At 36.7% G+C, this 17,723-nt stretch overlaps 1 protein-coding gene across 3 annotated transcripts; it reads right to left on the bottom strand.

Moving 5' to 3' along the window:
* Positions 1 to 4,539: 4,539 nt before the first annotated feature.
* Positions 4,540 to 16,901, bottom strand: cunh10orf88 (chromosome unknown C10orf88 homolog). 3 transcript variants are annotated; one of them, XM_016289277.1, is made up of 7 exons: positions 16,637 to 16,901; positions 16,368 to 16,520; positions 15,650 to 15,847; positions 14,733 to 14,805; positions 14,440 to 14,640; positions 6,881 to 7,191; positions 4,540 to 5,692 (listed from the first exon to the last, which is right to left on the bottom strand). In XM_016289277.1, the coding sequence occupies exons 2-7, from the start codon at positions 16,499 to 16,501 to the stop codon at positions 5,518 to 5,520; spliced, it is 1,092 nt and encodes a 363-aa protein (XP_016144763.1). In that variant the 5' UTR covers positions 16,502 to 16,520; positions 16,637 to 16,901; the 3' UTR covers positions 4,540 to 5,517. The 3 variants fall into 3 exon arrangements, with proteins under 3 accessions (XP_016144763.1, XP_016144762.1, XP_016144764.1); XM_016289276.1 differs by having other exon boundaries at positions 16,368 to 16,901; XM_016289278.1 differs by having other exon boundaries at positions 16,383 to 16,901.
* Between the last annotated feature and the right edge of the window lie 822 nt (positions 16,902 to 17,723).

Raw genomic sequence — 17,723 nt, 5'->3', positions numbered from 1 at the left:
CTGGTCCTTTGCTGGTTTATGCTGGTCCTTTGCCAGCACATGACCAGCATAAACCAGCAAAAGGACCAGCATAAACCAGCAAAGGACCAGCATAAACCAGCATCCCAGCGTCAAAACATACCTAACCAGCATATGCTGGTTTTTTCAACAGGGCTGTCAGATGTTAAAAATGACATGTAGAAATGTATTGAAGATGTTTATGGTTTAGAATGTATGAGAACAGGTGTGTGCTATCTGGGTAGAGTATTATGCTGTTAGATTAGCAACATGCTAACGGCTAACTACAGTGAGTCACCGTGAGGGAAACTGCATGCCGAGTGGCTGCCTATGTGTTTTCAAAATCGGTCATGTATGGCAGGTAGTTCACTAGGTTTTGGAACAGACCTAACATTTCGTCCTTATGTAGCCTATACATCAGCAGATCCTCATGAAATTTTGTTGTCTGTATTCAGCTTTCTACGTATTTTTTATATTTACACATGATTTGAAACAGAATCGTGGGCCATTAAAGGATGACTATTATCTTGGAATACCTTCTCTTCCTTAAATGTGTGTCTGTGTTTGTCAGACGGCAATTTCTGAAACGAAATTAAAGAAGGTTAATGTTTTTAAACCATTTCAGTGTCATGCTGTTTGACTTCACAATCATCAAGAACTAATGCATTTTTTAAGGTCCATTAGAGTGATGCAAAAATAGATTGAACCAGCAAGAAACAATCTAGCAGGGAATATTGAGGAAGTGAGTGCCCAGAATTGCTCTATTAACAATTCCTGATAGTTTATTAGAGGTTTTAATAGATGTCCTGCTGTGTAGATCTGGTCTCTTGAGGTCTGATCCATTCTTTAGCGATTTGTCATGCTTGATTTCATATTAAAATAACATATTTTCTTCATAGCATTAATGATTAATAGTTTAATCAATTATGTATCAGACCCATTCTTCTTCAACGTCTGCTTCACCTCACAAGCCTGAAACAGTTTGGACAGCAAGGGACACATAAAACTCTGACTGAATATTATTGCTCTGACTGAGTGAGTTATTCTCCAAAATCACACCAAATTGCTGAGCACACCGTTGGAGTTCTTCTAGTACATATTGGTCCCATCTATCACAAATGACCTCAGAACTCACTTAACATGGTTTTCACAGAAATACCTGTTCCTGGATCAATTAACAAATCAGAAGTTGCAGTTAGGGTTACACTCTCAGAAAAAAGAAAAGGTAGAAAAGCTGTCACTGGGGTGGTAATATGTACCATTTAGGTATTAATGTGTACACTTTAGTTACAAATATGTACCATCACATTACTAAAATACATACTTTAGTGGGAAATAATTAGGTACAAAGATATATGTTTTGAAAGGGTACCATCCCAGTGACAGCTTTTCTACCTTTTTTCTGAGAGTGTATAAGGTTAGTACTAGAAATAGGTTGAATTTTATGTTCATTTTAATTTGATTTTATTGTTGGGTTATGTTTAGGATTTTGATAAGATATAGGGTTTGATGGTTATAGGATTATTAGGGTTATATCTAAATATTTAATGGAAAATTTCTGGTCATGTTTTCATAAATAGCAATAATATCCAATATAGCTTATATTACATACTTGTACCCTACTTATATCTGTAACATATACTGTATGTAACATAATATATAACAACAATCAGACAGAGGAAAATTGTTGACCAATAAAAGATGTAGATCCAGAAACATCCCACTTAGCCACGCTATGCCTCAAACCCAAGATTACATTCTGTACATTCAAGATGATACATTCCTTATCATATATCTGTAAAACATCAAGCCTGGAAAAAAGGTTCTTCCATTATGATATACACAAAACTGTATAACATTTTCAGGATCTGTTGTGATGTGCTGCCCTCATTTGTTGGTTTATTGGAGGCACAATGTGATGCGTCTACAAGCAGGAACATTATACACTCTAGGCATTTTGTAAAAAGGTACAAAAGTCTCACTCAATATGTCTCTAAAACAAATTGTACTCCGTATGTCTTTTGGCACACAATTTGCACAAGCAGAGTCTAATCCACTGCATTGAGTTCATTAGGTAAAATAGGGGATGTTTTTCTTTTTCACTTTGCAGGATGACTTCAGACTCTGGACTTGTGTAACAGGGCGGGTTTGCATTCATTTCCTCTTTACCATATTAGCTTCGGTTGATCTTGGAGGACACTGACTGAATCTTGGGTTGATCTGAGGTCAGAGATGAAATAAAACCTCAAATATGAGATGGAGACAGAATTAGGTCATTTAAAACTCTAAGTCATATTTTACTGGCACTCTGAAATATAATTATTGTTAAGTGCATTTGTCCATGGGGACCAATGCGGTCAACATTTTGACTGTTTAAATTCTCAGAATTATTACGTCAAACATCTTCAAAACTTCCATTTGAAACATTACAGCCGCTCTATTAAAGAAATTAAGACATGTCTGATTCATATTTAATATTTTTGGATGGTAATTATTTCTGTCCTTTCTATCAGAGGTTTGTTACTGAATGAAAGACAAATTCCACCCAAATACTGCGTGATTCATCAGTGATCAAGTTATGAGAAGCTTCAGTTTAGATTCTGAAGTATTTAAATCAAGGCAAGAGCACAAACATCATGCATATTAAAGTGGTGAACTTTTTAGAATCGTGTGGATGCACTCAAACTAGGGATGGTGTATTCTTGAAGACCACAACCCAGAAATGAGCTATAGGATTTTAGCACGTCTGGTTCCATCATCCTTTTTGGTTAAATGCCTGAAATAATGTCTGTGGTAAACACAAGCTCAAGATTAAAATTATATATATATATTATACATGTGATTAAAAAATATATATATATATTTTGCCTTGAAAAAGGAAGTTACTAACAAGTGGCAAAATGGGACTAGAGGTTGTCAGGGACTTCATCACACCAAACAGGAAAACTCATCTCCTCAGTATTCCACTTTCACAGCCTCATGGATTAATCGTTTACAGTAAGTTCTTTGATGGGTTTAGGAAATTAATAGGGTCAAGTTTCATTTCAAGCTGACTTTAAGGCTGTTTACTTGTGCTCAGTCCATGAGCGCTTGCATAAAGTGCGGCAGCAACACTGATTCAGCTGGGCTGGTTTGACTGGTCCATGGGGATACTGGCGTGGATGTCTGCACAAAAACAGCCGCTGTTCATCATCGGTACCACCTCCACTGCTGACCCACTTCTCTGTCGTTACAAAACCCCTTCTGAAGTGGACATCTCTGTTGGTCATAAGACAACAACAGCTCACTGTTTGAACAAATCTGCTCATTGAACATCACTGTGGTGTAGACAGGAGACACCCGTGACAATCTTGGTTGAGTCTCACATGACGAGGCCAGGGTCAAAATGCCAACATGGTCACGGTGGAAAGTTACTCAAATGGGTCAAAACTGCTAATTTGTAGTGCTTTTGGTTAATTTTCTCATTCACGCAAAGTTTCCTGTAATGCGGAGCTTGTTCATTCAGCTGTGTTTTCTTTGCTGTTCCTGAGTGGGGCAACTCTCCCTCATTGTTGATGGGCGACTGCCAAGAATAGCACAAGTTCATGTTCATAGGATGCATGAGAGGGTTTTAGAAAAGGTAGACGTGGTTTTCCGCAATGCAGGCTTTGAGACAACCATGAACTACTCAGAAAAGACAAGGTTAATGAAAGATGCCAGAACCATCTTAGGGAAAGTAGAGGTTTACAGACCTGTCGCGTTGGGGAGTTTTTAGGGTTATATGACTTTCCATTTAAGTTCTGGGTTCAAAAGTTCATGTGCAAATTGGGTTTAATGAATATTGCATCCCAGTTCGTCTACTTATACTAAACCCTATAAGTATGTACTCTACTTTGGAGTGTATAGCAGAAGAGTAAGCAAGTTTTGGGACCACGTCATAAAATGTTATGCCTCTGTTGCATAGTTACATGCATGCGGTCACCATAACTCAGACAGTCAATCATCCTGTCACCATTAACATCTTCATATACACACATTTAAAATTACACAACTCAAATGATTCTTCCTACTGTTTTGGAAAGAAAACAAATAACGCACTGATCTGCTATTTGTGGGTCTTTCATGCTGAAAACTTTGCTCGTGTTTTTTTTTTTCCCCCCACAATGATTCATTTAAAGCAGGGGTGTCAAACTCAGTTCCTGGAGGGCCGCAGCCCTGTAGAGTTTAGTTCCAACCCTGCTCCAACAAACTAAACCTGTTTCATAAAACAGGTTTACCAAATAAGCCAGGTTTAAGTTATAAGTTTAACTTATTGTCAATTGATTTGGCTCAAAATAAGTCGGACTAAGTGAAATAAGCCTGGCTTGTTTGGTAAACCTGTTTTATGAAACAGCCCCCAGGTGTGTTTAATTAGGGTCGCATCTCATCTCTGCAGGGCTCCGGCCATCCAGGAACTGAATTTGGCACCCCTGATTTAAAGCAAACTTTATTTTAACTTTGAAAATCTACCACAAATAACAAACCATTTGGGAACTTTTTTTTTATCTCATATAATTTCTGCAATTTTATAATCTTATATTGTATTTAACATGGATAGTATGCACATTAGGACACAGGGGTAATTCTTGTAGATATTGCTTTCTCTATGTACATCTTATGGATATTATGCCCCTTTTTAATATCTTGTTTGCATATGCCACAATGTTTTCCAGCATTAAACAGTCATGACAGGGGCTAAAATCCTAAGTAAACTGTATCATCACACCGACAAAGATAGAAAGTCTCAGTATCATCATGTTAAAACATGTAGGGCCAGATTATCGATGTTAAAACTACTGCCAGGATTTACATAAAACATGCAGTTGATGTGACTGACCTGGTTGCATATGTATTTGCAGAAATGTTCTCCTTCAGACAGTACATTTATTCAAGAGTATTTAAATAAATCATGCAATGTTATGTAAGGTTTGATTTGGGATAAAAACATGACAAGAGTTTGTCGGATACATATTCTTCTTTAGTATAAACATTTTTAATATGGTTTTCTTTTTTTTTGTCCTTAGTTCTCCAGTATGAACAGTATAAACATCATTTACACAAAGGCAATTTACCATTACCAAAGGCACTACAACCATTGTTTGTAGTATCTTTTAGATAAAATAATTTATTACATATAGTATCAACAGTGTTACCAAGTTCTTCAAGTAGCTGTGATTTGTGAAAATCACCTGATACTGTTTGTGAACTTACGTTAGTGAACCGACTCGTCATGCTGTTAACCACATAAACCAAATAAGTACAGTCTCTTTGGGACGGGCACATGAAAAGCAGCAATTGCTGTTAAACCATAAACCATTTCCACACAAAGCAGTAGAGATTGCTGGCAAAACAAAAATGTTACAACCGTTTTTTGATATGAAGGGATAGTTGACGAATTAAATGTCCCTTTACAGAATAATACAGTTGTCATTAAAGTAAAAACTCAGGACGGAGATCTTGCTAAAAGTGTTCAGGTTAGTATTGTGTGTTGGAGGATGTTATTTACTGGTGTTGTTTATGAGAGAGTGCCTGCTGAAGTGTGATCTCCAGTCTCTGTTGAAGTGCATCCAGACGCAGGTCCAGATGTTCCTTTAATCGTCTCTCCATCTCATCCATTCGCTTCTCTACAACAGTCTCCAGAATTTTCTCAAACCCTCCACAACATATATGACCCTCCCTATAATAAAAAAAGGATATACAATTAGTGGACAAAGTACAGGACACATTCAAGGGATAGTTCACCAAGAAATGAAAATTCTGTCATTAATTACTCATTTTGTTCCAAACCCTTAAGACCCTTGCTTAACTTTGGAACACAAATAAAGATATTTTTTATGAAATTCGAGAGCTTTCTGACCCTGCACAGACAGCAAGGGAACTACCACGTGCAAGGTCCAGAAATGTGGTTAAGGACATCATTAAAGTATCCCGTGTGACATCAGTGGTTCAACCGTAATGTTATGAAGCTATAAGAATATTTTTTGTGCACAAAGAAAACAAAAAAAAAAACTAATTTATTTAATTTCTTCTGTTCCGTGTCAGTCTCCCTTGCTGTCTATGGAGGGACAGACAGCTCTTGGGTTTTCATCAAAAATATCTTAATTTGTGTTCCGAAGATGAACAAAATGAGGGTGAGTAATGACAGAATTTTCGGACCCACTTAATATTAAGTGGCCTTAACAACTATGTACATTTAAATTAATAATTTGGTACAATGCACTTATTGTGTACATACATGTTTTTACATTGTACTTATATTTTAAAAATACCTGCATGTAATTACACCTGTAATTAATTTATGTAATTACATTTATAATTACACTGTTGACCCATCCCTTACACCTTAACCCACCCTTAAACCTACCCATACCACTAAACCTGTTCCTAACCTTACTCATATCCCACCTTAACAGCAGCAAAAGTGTTTTGCAATACAATATGAACACAATAAGTACATTGTACTTAATTTTTGATGTAAGTACATAGTAGTTAAGGCCACTTAATATAAAGGGTGCATCTGCATGTAATATTTTGTTTTACTTTTCTTTTGATATTTCTGAAATCTGCTATTATATTACAGGCTGTATAAGATGGCCACAAATCGTGAACTGTTTGACTTACTGACATGTTCTGACTATTTACTTTTTGGGTGAACTATTAGAATAAGATCTGAAGAATGATCAAAGAGTTCTGCCTTGTGAAACTGATGCAGTCACTTTTGAAACTGAACTGTATATTCCACTTTTGAAAAATGTGAAAAAAAAATATCACGATGAGCTTGTTACCACAACCAATCTTATGTGGCTTCAACCACCATGGTAAATGAATTTCTGTTTATTGAAACCCACACATGACTCACACTTACCGGTCTCCATTCTTCTTCCTCTCTGGAGATGTGGCTTCTTCCAGTCGGAGCTGCGTGACCTGACCGCATACGCTCTGCAGCATTGGAAGCAGGTCTGGGTTGATCGTGCCAGTTTCAGAGCTCAGCATGGCAGACATGGCTTCGGGGGTCTGGTTCTGCTTGCTGGTAGACAGAAGCTGCCCAAGGCCAGATGGTAGATTTGGGCCTGACTCTGCTCCTGCACTAGAAGCCCCACCTCCTCTTGACAGACAACTCAAAGCTCCTCCCCCCATGAGCAGAGGAATGAATCCATTGAGCATGTCTGATTTGTTCTGGACACAACACACACAAAGAATGACTGTTCATTTGTAAGGAAGCTTTGTGCTTTTCCTCCAAATAAACTATTGTTTAAAAACTCCCTTTAAGAGTGAATATGTAATGCGAGGTTAAGTGAGAAAATATATGAATCATAATCATTTAAATTTGTATATTAAAAAAAAGAATACATTCCTTTACTATACTTGCCACTGCTAGGCAAAAGTTTGGAATAATTATGATTTTTGATGATGATGATGATGATCAGATCAGATCTCTGTGTGGAGGACTGGCTGTTGTCAGACTCCTTGTGAAAACAAAAATCTCACTGGATTATGACAATTAATAGCAAAATGAATGTTTGGAAATGTAAAAATATACAATTACTTTTATTAAGCAAGACTGCCTTAAATTGATCAAAAGTGACCGTAAACATTTAAACACTCTTCTTTTGAACTTTCTAATTATCAAAGAATTCTAAAAAAAAGAAGAAAAAAACAAAACAAACAACAAAAAAGAACTAAACGAATGGTTGCATAAATTTCAGTTTTGCCTTCACAACTCACAAGAATAAATTACATTTTACAAAAACAGAAATCTTTTTAAATTGTTATTTTAAATTGCAATAATATCTGACAATATTGCTGTTTTTACTGTATTTGTCATCAGATGTCACAAAAATAAAAATGCAGCCTTCGTGAGCATAAGAGATTTCTTTGAAGAAAAAAAACAAAACAACAACACACAACAAAATCTTAATTATTCAAAACTTGACTGGTAGTGTATAGTGGTACTGTATGTATGACAATCTGGCTTCAGAAGTGGACATTCGACTGAGACTGCCTTGCTCTCAGTTGCTGAAGCCCTAAGACTGGCAAGAGTTGCTTCCAAATCTTCTATACGTATTTTGCTGGATCTGTCTGCTGCATTTGATACAGTGAACCACCAGATTCTCCTGTCAACCCTATTGGAAAAAGGCATCTCAGGAACCGAACACCAGTGGTTTGAGTCTTACCTCTCAGATAGGTCCTTCAAGGTATCTTGGAGAGGTGAGGTGTCCAAGTCGCAACATCTAGCTACTGGGGTGCCTCAGGGCTCAGTTCTTAAACCACTTCTCTTCTCTGTCTACATGGCATAACTAGGTTCTGTCATTCAGAAACATGGCTTTTCATATCACTGCCATTATGACGACACTCAACTCTACCCCTCATTCCATCCTGATGATTCGACGATAGCTGCTCGCATCTCAGCATGTCTAACAAACATTTCTTGTTGGATGATGGACCATCACCTTCAACTCAACCTGGCTAAGACAGAACTACTTGTGGTTTCAACAAACCCATCACTATATCAAAATTTCACCATCCAGTTAAGCTCATCAACCATAACTCCTTCAAAAACAGCTAGAAACCTTGGAGTTGTGATTGATGATAAGCGGAATTTCTCAGACCACATTGCTAAAACTGCCCGGTCCTGTAGATTTGCTTTATGCAACATTAGGAAGATCAGGTCTTTTCTTTCAGAACATGCAACACAACTTCTTGTTCAAGCTCTTGTTCTATATCCAGGCTGGACTATTGCAATGCTCTCTTGGCAGGTCTTCCAGCCACTTCTATCAAACCTCTACAATTAATCCAAAATGCCAAGATTAATCTTTAATGAGCCGAAAAGAACGCACGTCACACCTCTGTTCATCAATTTGCAATGGCTACCAGTAGCTGCTCGCATAAAATTCAAAGCATTAATGTTTGCCTACAAAACCACCACTGGCTCTACAGCCCTTTACCTAAATTCATTACTTCAGCATTATGTGCCCTCTAGAAGCTTGCGTTCTGCAAGTGAACGACGCACCCAAAAATTCTGTCATTAATTACTCACACTCATGTTGTTCCAAACCCGTAAGACTTTCGTTCATCTTCGGAACACAAATTAAGATATTTTTGATTAAATCCGAGAGCTCTCTGACCCTCCATAGACAGCAACACAACTGAAATGTTCCCAGGTCCAGAAACGTAGCTAGGGCATTGGTAAAATAGTCCATGTGACATCAGGGGATCAGCCATAATTTTACAAAGCTACAAGAATACTTTTTGTGTGCAAAGAACACAAAAAGAATGACTTTATTTAACAATTCTTCTTCTCCTCATCCCGTCTGTTGTGGCGCACCACCATTGTGGAGCGTATCACGATGCATGCACTTGCTGACCAACCAGCCCTCAGGTAATGAAATGTTTCTCTCATTAAAGTGGTCATATTATAAGGAATCAAATGTCTAAGCCTACTATGAAGGCACACTGTGGTTTCACAACTCAAAACTTCCTCTCTGGCCCAAAACCTACATTTTACTTGCCCACATTTAGGCACTGAAAAACTTGGCCGGCCAATCAAGTTGTGCTATTATGGAGGAAGTAGGACAAATACTAAATTCATCAAAACACTATTGCATAGAATGTAGGGATGGGAAGATTCTCCGATTCGCTCGGTGCATTGGCATAAAAAGTTAACGATGCGATGCATCGGTTTAAAAAGTGTGCATCGGCTACAAGTTGTCATTTATATCACGATGCATCATTTCTAACATATTTGCATCGTTAAATACCGATTCATTTATATATAATTACTAGTGGATGCGCTATACTTTTATTATTTAGAAAGTGACCAATAATCTGCGACCAATATATCTAGCTACTGGGGTGCCTCAGGGCTCAGTTCTTAAACCACTTCTCTTCTCTGTCTACATGGCATAACTAGGTTCTGTCATTCAGAAACATGGCTTTTCATATCACTGCCATTATGACGACACTCAACTCTACCCCTCATTCCATCCTGATGATTCGACGATAGCTGCTCGCATCTCAGCATGTCTAACAAACATTTCTTGTTGGATGATGGACCATCACCTTCAACTCAACCTGGCTAAGACAGAACTACTTGTGGTTTCAACAAACCCATCACTATATCAAAATTTCACCATCCAGTTAAGCTCATCAACCATAACTCCTACAAAAACAGCTAGAAACCTTGGAGTTGTGATTGATGATAAGCGGAATTTCTCAGACCACATTGCTAAAACTGCCCGGTCCTGTAGATTTGCTTTATGCAACATTAGGAAGATCAGGTCTTTTCTTTCAGAACATGCAACACAACTTCTTGTTCAAGCTCTTGTTCTATATCCAGGCTGGACTATTGCAATGCTCTCTTGGCAGGTCTTCCAGCCACTTCTATCAAACCTCTACAATTAATCCAAAATGCCAAGATTAATCTTTAATGAGCCGAAAAGAACGCACGTCACACCTCTGTTCATCAATTTGCAATGGCTACCAGTAGCTGCTCGCATAAAATTCAAAGCATTAATGTTTGCCTACAAAACCACCACTGGCTCTACAGCCCTTTACCTAAATTCATTACTTCAGCATTATGTGCCCTCTAGAAGCTTGCGTTCTGCAAGTGAACGACGCATTACTGTGCCATCTCAAAGAGGCACAAAATCACTTTCACAGATTAACTGTTCCCTCCTGGTGGAATGACCTGCCCAACTCAATCAGAGCAGATGAGTCCTTAGCCATCTTCAAGAAACGACCAAAAACACATATGTTCTAACTCTAACACTTTCTATTCTATTTTAATTCTACTTTATCTATTTATCTTCTTTTTTTATTTAAAAAACAAAACTAACACAAGCTTTTTTTTTCTATTCTATCTATTTGTTTTTCTTTTTTTGTGTGTGTGTGTATATATATATATATATATATATATATATATATATATATATTAGGGATGGGAAGATTCCCCGATTCGCTCAGTGCATCGGCATAAAAAGTTAACGATGCGGTGCATCGGTTTAAAAAGTGTGCATCGGCTACAAGTTGTCATTTATATCACGATGCATCATTTCTAACATATTTGCATCGTTAAATACCGATTCATTTATATATAATTACTAGTGGATGCGCTATACTTTTATTATTTAGAAAGTGACCAATAATCTGCGACCAATATTTTATATGTAGATTGATTTCTCCTCTCTAAACTGTTTCTCAAGCGCGCTCTCTCATCACCGCTGCTGCTGCGTAAATATGACGCATCCCAACACCACGGAGACCCGAGGAAAAACTGGGATTAAAGTCCAAAACCTGTCTTGAAATAACCTAACAAATCAATCGGGGCTAAAGCGGTTCCATTAATGACAAATTAAATTCACAAAATCTCACTAATTTGAGCACGCTTATTCTTAAGCAGACCTTAATCGATCATGGATCAAATCATTCCACCATGACAAACAGCGAATATATCTGTGCTGTTTAATGCATTTGAGATGTTGTTGTCATTTATATCACGATGCATCATTTCTAACATATTTGCATCGTTAAATACCGATTCATTTATATATAATTACTAGTGGATGCGCTATACTTTTATTATTTAGAAAGTGACCAATAATCTGCGACCAATATTTTATATGTAGATTGATTTCTCCTCTCTAAACTGTTTCTCAAGCGCGCTCTCTCATCACCGCTGCTGCTGCGTAAATATGACGCATCCCAACACCACGGAGACCCGAGGAAAAACTGGGATTAAAGTCCAAAACCTGTCTTGAAATAACCTAACAAATCAATCGGGGCTAAAGCGGTTCCATTAATGACAAATTAAATTCACAAAATCTCACTAATTTGAGCACGCTTATTCTTAAGCAGACCTTAATCGATCATGGATCAAATCATTCCACCATGACAAACAGCGAATATATCTGTGCTGTTTAATGCATTTGAGATGTTGTGTTTTCCTCTAACTGACATGTCACATGTATATTTTTCATCTGTAAATGTTAGAAAGTCATGCAAACATATCCATTTTGCTGTCAGGAGTGGGCAAGGCACGTGAGAGCAACAAGCACTGCTGCACGCATGCACGCTAAACAGACGGAACGCAATCAAATAGGAGCGTAATACTATACATTTTGATAAAAACAATGTTTTTGGACATTAAATGTGTCTTTTGTAGAATTTTAAACCTACATACAGTGGTGTGATAAAGTTTTTGCCCCCCTCCTGTTTTTTTAATTGTTTGCATATTTGTCACACTTAAAAGATTCAGATCATCAAACACATTTTAATATTACACAAAGATAACCTGAGTAAATACAAACTGCAGTTTTGAAATTATGATTTCATTTATTAAGGGAAAAAGCTGTCCAAACCTGCCTGGCACTACGTGAAAAAGTAATTGCCCCCTAAATCTAATAACTGGTTGTTCCACCTTTTACAGCAACAACTGCAATCAAGTATTTGCGATAAATGGCAATGAGTCTTTCACAGGAATTTTGGCCCACTCTTCTTTGCAGAATTGTTTTCATTCAGCCACATTGGAGGGTTTTTGAGCATGAATGGACTGTTTAAGGTCATGCCACAGCATCTCAATTGGATTTAAGTGTGGACTTTGACTTGGCCACTCCAAAACCTTAATTTTGTTTTTCTTGAGCCATTCAAAGGTGGACTTGCTGGTGTGTTTTGGATCATTGTCCTGCTGCATAAACCAAGTACGCTTGAGCTTGAGGTCACAAACTGACAGCCGGACATTCGGCATGATGTGTTGCTCTTTAAGCATGCTTTACTTTGGCAGACAGGTTCTATTTAAGTGATTTCTTGATTCAACAGGTTTGGCAGTAATCAGGCCTGCGTGTGGCTAGTGAAATTTAACTCCGCTTTCTAAAATGATGTGGTTAATCACAATTCTTTCATGATTTAAGAAAAGGGGCAAATAATTTTTCACGTAGGGCCAGGTAGGTTTGGACAGCTTTTTTTCCCTTAATAAATGAAATTATCATTTAAAAACTGCATTTTGTATTTACTTTCATTATCTTTGCATCATATTAAAATTGGTTTGATGATCTGAATCTTTTAAGTGTGACAAATATGCAAACAATTAAAAAAAACAGGAAGGGGGCAAAAACTTTTTCACACCACTGTATATTTAAACCTATGTGTATTTTTATGATAGCAGTGACTGCATGGACTATTAATAGGTAAATCAAATGTAAGCTAGTAGGCTACAGTACTAATTACTAAGCTCAAATGAGTTAATATGTGTTTCGTATAGCAGTTAAAATGTAGTCATTTTCTTAATTATTTATTTTCAATATTTAATTTAGTTTTTTTTAATGCTTTAAAGAGCAATTTTAGATTGTAATGTTGTAATGTTCTGTTCCGCAAACTATAAAAGGTACAGCTGTAATACAACCAGAGAGAAAGGCTGCATGGCTTGAAACTGTAAAAAAAAAAAAAAGTCAAGACAGTGGTCATATCATTATGTTCCTATTGGTCAGTAGAGGAGCTTAGCCTGACAGTTAACCTGCTTTAGACCAGGTTAGTTTCGCAGCATAAGTTGCCACAGCGACTAAGTTTGATCTAGGCTTATGTTAAATTTGCTTTATGGAACCAAATCATTTGACAATGAGTCAGACTAACTGAAATAAGCCTGGCTTATTTGGTTAACTTGTTTTATGAAACAGGCCTCGAGGCATTAAAAGTGATCATATTTTCTCCATTGCATCGAATCGTATTGTGTTGAATCGAATCAAAATCGGATCGCACTGCATCGTAATAGGGGTGAATCGCATCGCATAAATTCAAAGCACACAGACTAAAGCAGTTTAAGTCTTTGGTTCTTTTAATTGTGATGATTTTGGCTCACATTTAACAAAAACCCACCAATTGATTGGATAAAAGCATCTGCTAAATGACTATGATGAAGATGTGGTCTACGTCTAAAGGCAACCATGATGTCCATATTCTAATTATATAATATTAAGAGTAAAACACAATAACACTGAAACACATACATACACACATAAAACGGGTAATAATGAATAAAAAAAGCCTACATATACAAGACAAATAAGAAAGCCCTCAAATATCACATAGTTAAAGCTGTTCTATAAGGAGTCATGGGGAAAAAATTTCAACAAAATATTGTCAAACAATGACAGACTGTTACAAGAAACGCCTACAAGAAATGATATCTACCAAAGGAGCAAAATCTGCTGAATCTACTAGATTTATACAAAAATGTGAGTGGGAATGGAACTTGCCCATGCAAAACTGACCACCACAATGCTTGTGTGCTGCAATGTTTTAGCTAAGGTGTTCTGAATGTTAGTGTGTTGCTATGAGGCTGCTACTGAGATTCTACACTGGAAAATTTGTGCAGACTATATAATATCACATTAAAAAGCCTAAAGCAGCTATAATAAGAAGCTGGATTCAGACCTTTTGCTGGCACTGCACCAGTTCCATGAGGTTCTGCGCTCCTGGTGAAAGGGTGGTGCCCATCTCCTCCATCATGGTCAGCACACGCTGAAGGTCAATGCCTGGGTCTATACTCGGCCCACCTTGTCTGCCCTTGAGCATCTCCAGTCCCACACCCACATGGGCGATAGCCACAGATGAGCGGCCACCGAGAGAGAGCAGCTGTACGGAGACACCACACTGATGCTGAGCCGACAGAGATCAGTTTGTGTGTTTGTGATGAGAGCCTGGATATTACTTCCAGCTTTCCTTACCTTCACCTCACAGGATGCAACAGGGTTTTCCAGCACCAGATGATTCCTGTAGAAATGGCTCTTATCTTCAGAACTGACCAAAAACAAAAACAAACAAAAAATCAGCAGAAGAATCAGCAAGAGTCGTCATAAATAGAGTATAATATTGTAAAATAATAAATATTTCACTAATTCAAAAATACTGAGCTGAATCTATAAACAGGCCAATTTATTCATTCAAAAATTAATAATAATCTGTTGTTTATTTAGTAATAATACATTTGTATTTTGCCTTTTCAAAGCTACACATTAATGCACATTATATCAAAGGTAATATAGACCTCATAAAAATGTCAAAATGTTTATTTTTGTTTGATTCAGCAATCACTTACTTAGTTTGAACGGGATTAACACTTTTTAATAGGACAAAAAAAAATTTTTTTTTTTTTTTTTTTTTTGCCTGAATAGGATCAGTGATTCAGTGATGTTATTTGTATTTTTTTGTCATTTAACTTTTTGGTTTAAAAAGTTATTTAACGATTGTTTTTGTTCAAAACCCCTTGTTACAAATATTATCAATATTAGTAACAAAATGTTAAAGAAACTAGGGATTTGTATAATATGAAACCTTAGATATTTATTACTTTACATATTTACTATATTACCAAAAAGGTCACTTTTAAAATCAGCATTTGAGAAATGTTAAACAGTGCCAACATGAAGGTTATACACAATAAAAAGAAATCAAGTAAAATTATATAAATTCTGTGACTATTTTTTTGTATGTTAAACCGTTATATTGTCAAAAGCTAAAATGTTTAACTGTTAAATTTAACACACACACACACACACATATAGCATTTCTTTGCCTGTAATATCTCCCTCTAAGTAAGTGTAAAAAGCTACCTATCAGTGAAAATTTTAATTTTTTTAAATACCCATCAGTGTGTGATTTTTGAACTTGCTCTCCACGGCAGGTGCCACAGTATTCTCCAGACAGTGAGTACACTTCAATAGTGCGGGCTTCGCTGACGACCTGAAGACTGCTGATCACAGATCCAGAGTTAGGTGTGCACAGAAGTGTGACAACACATGGCAAGCCCTCCTCAGCTCTCTGCAAACAGACAGGGTCACACCTGTGAAAACAAATGCATGTGCAAATATATGAATAGCAAGTCACCTGATACATTATTTTCAGATTTTAAGGTGGCTTAATTAAGGTTATTAATTAAAATGTGGTTTAAGATGATTTTTTTATTGTGAAATTGCATGAATCAATGGCACATTAAAGGAATAGCCCTTATAGTAGAAAACGTACTTGTCATCACGACATACAAAAGTTTGTTTCTTTAGTATTTAGTATTACATTACTTGCTCACCAATAGATCACAAGATATTAATTGATGGACTGGATTATTCTGATGTTTTTATCAGCTGCCTGGACTCTCACTCTGACGGCACCCATTCACTGCAGAGGATCTATTGGTGAGCAAGTGATGCAATGCTACATTTCTCAACGTCTTGTCCAAAGAAGCCACAGGATTGAGTACATTTTCAGCATTTTTGGGGGGTACTATATGCTTTTCATATTACGTATTTTTAAATAACTTGTTAGGTTGGCTTTATAGCCACCAGCATCAATTAAAACGGACTCACGTGTCATGTTCAAACCTGCAGTCATCGCTTGGACTGTTGTCTTGTGTTGTGGTGAGAACATCAGACAGCTGTTTCTGTGATGAGCACAGCCACGAGCTGCGTGCAGAGATCACAGCATCTTCACTCGAGGACATCCTGATAAATGCTATTTTACTGCCAGACAAAAAACATTCACACACCAGCCGCAATGTGCGCTGGATTAAACCGTTTGCTCGAACACAGTTAGGGTCAGTTACATTAACTTTATATACCGTACACTAAAATCTAACCTTTTCAGTTTTGTCGCGGCTTAAATTTGCGGTTGTGAGTAGTTAAAATACATATTAGCTGCAAAGTTCAAAACAAAAACACTCCATTAGCGCGCTGCTAGCACTGCTAATCGTTTAATAAAAGTAATAATATAGTCTTTATATAAACATAACTCAATCTAGCAACGTCCATTCACATCAACAATATCACATGCAGAATAAACAGCGACGGCAGCTGCTTCAGGACCCACAGAGACACCCATGCATACGCCTGAGTAAAATACTAACGAATAATACGTGATTTCATCGCTCATCTCATTGACACTTTTGAGAGCGAGAGAGAAAATACATAAATAAATAAATAACTTTGATCATAAGACAAGTCTCACTGCCTCTGAAGCTCTTATAGAAACATAATAAACACAGTTTTGTCCAGACAGCAGTAAAGTTGGCAAGATATCTGTTGTTGGAAAGCAAATTAAAGTAATTTTATTTTTGTTAGACGAAAGAGGTATAACTATCTGTGGAGGGTAGTTTTTTACTCTGTTTTACCCTGTTGAAATTAAATAAAAATAAGAATAATAAAAAATAAAGATTGGAAAGATGGCTTCAAATGTTACATTAGTTCCTAACAGCCTACATGAATGCGGCTCTGAGCGCCTCCTGGAGGAATAAACAGTTTGTGTCATTGTGAATACTTATCCCCAATACTTTCTTTTTTTTTCTCAGAAAGATACACATTAACATTAGAACAAGCACAACAACATGTGGGTACCGTCAAAAAATAAAAGATAATTAAATAAGTAAAAACATAAAAATTGCAACTTATTTATGAATGTTTCTATAAGATTGGAGGTTTTTAAAGATTTCCTATTGGAGATTATTTTAAGTGATGAGAAAAGTAAAAGTATCAGAAGCGAATATTTTGCAGTTAGGGTTAAAGTTAAGGCTATCCCCAATACTATCAGGTGCAATACTTTATTTGGCCAAGGTCATTTTAATTAATTATTTAGCTTTGTGTCTCAGGCCTATAATAGTTTTCATAGATTGATTTCAACTTTTTGAGCAGTAGCTTAACACTACTTAATATTCATAATACCTTAAAACA

This window comes from Sinocyclocheilus grahami, unplaced genomic scaffold (assembly GCF_001515645.1).
Source record: "Sinocyclocheilus grahami isolate Dianchi unplaced genomic scaffold, SAMN03320097.WGS_v1.1 scaffold243.1, whole genome shotgun sequence".
In the NCBI taxonomy this organism is placed as follows: domain Eukaryota; kingdom Metazoa; phylum Chordata; class Actinopteri; order Cypriniformes; family Cyprinidae; genus Sinocyclocheilus; species Sinocyclocheilus grahami.
The sequence above is the reverse complement of the archived record's forward strand: the minus strand, read 5'-3'. Positions and strand labels throughout refer to the sequence as shown.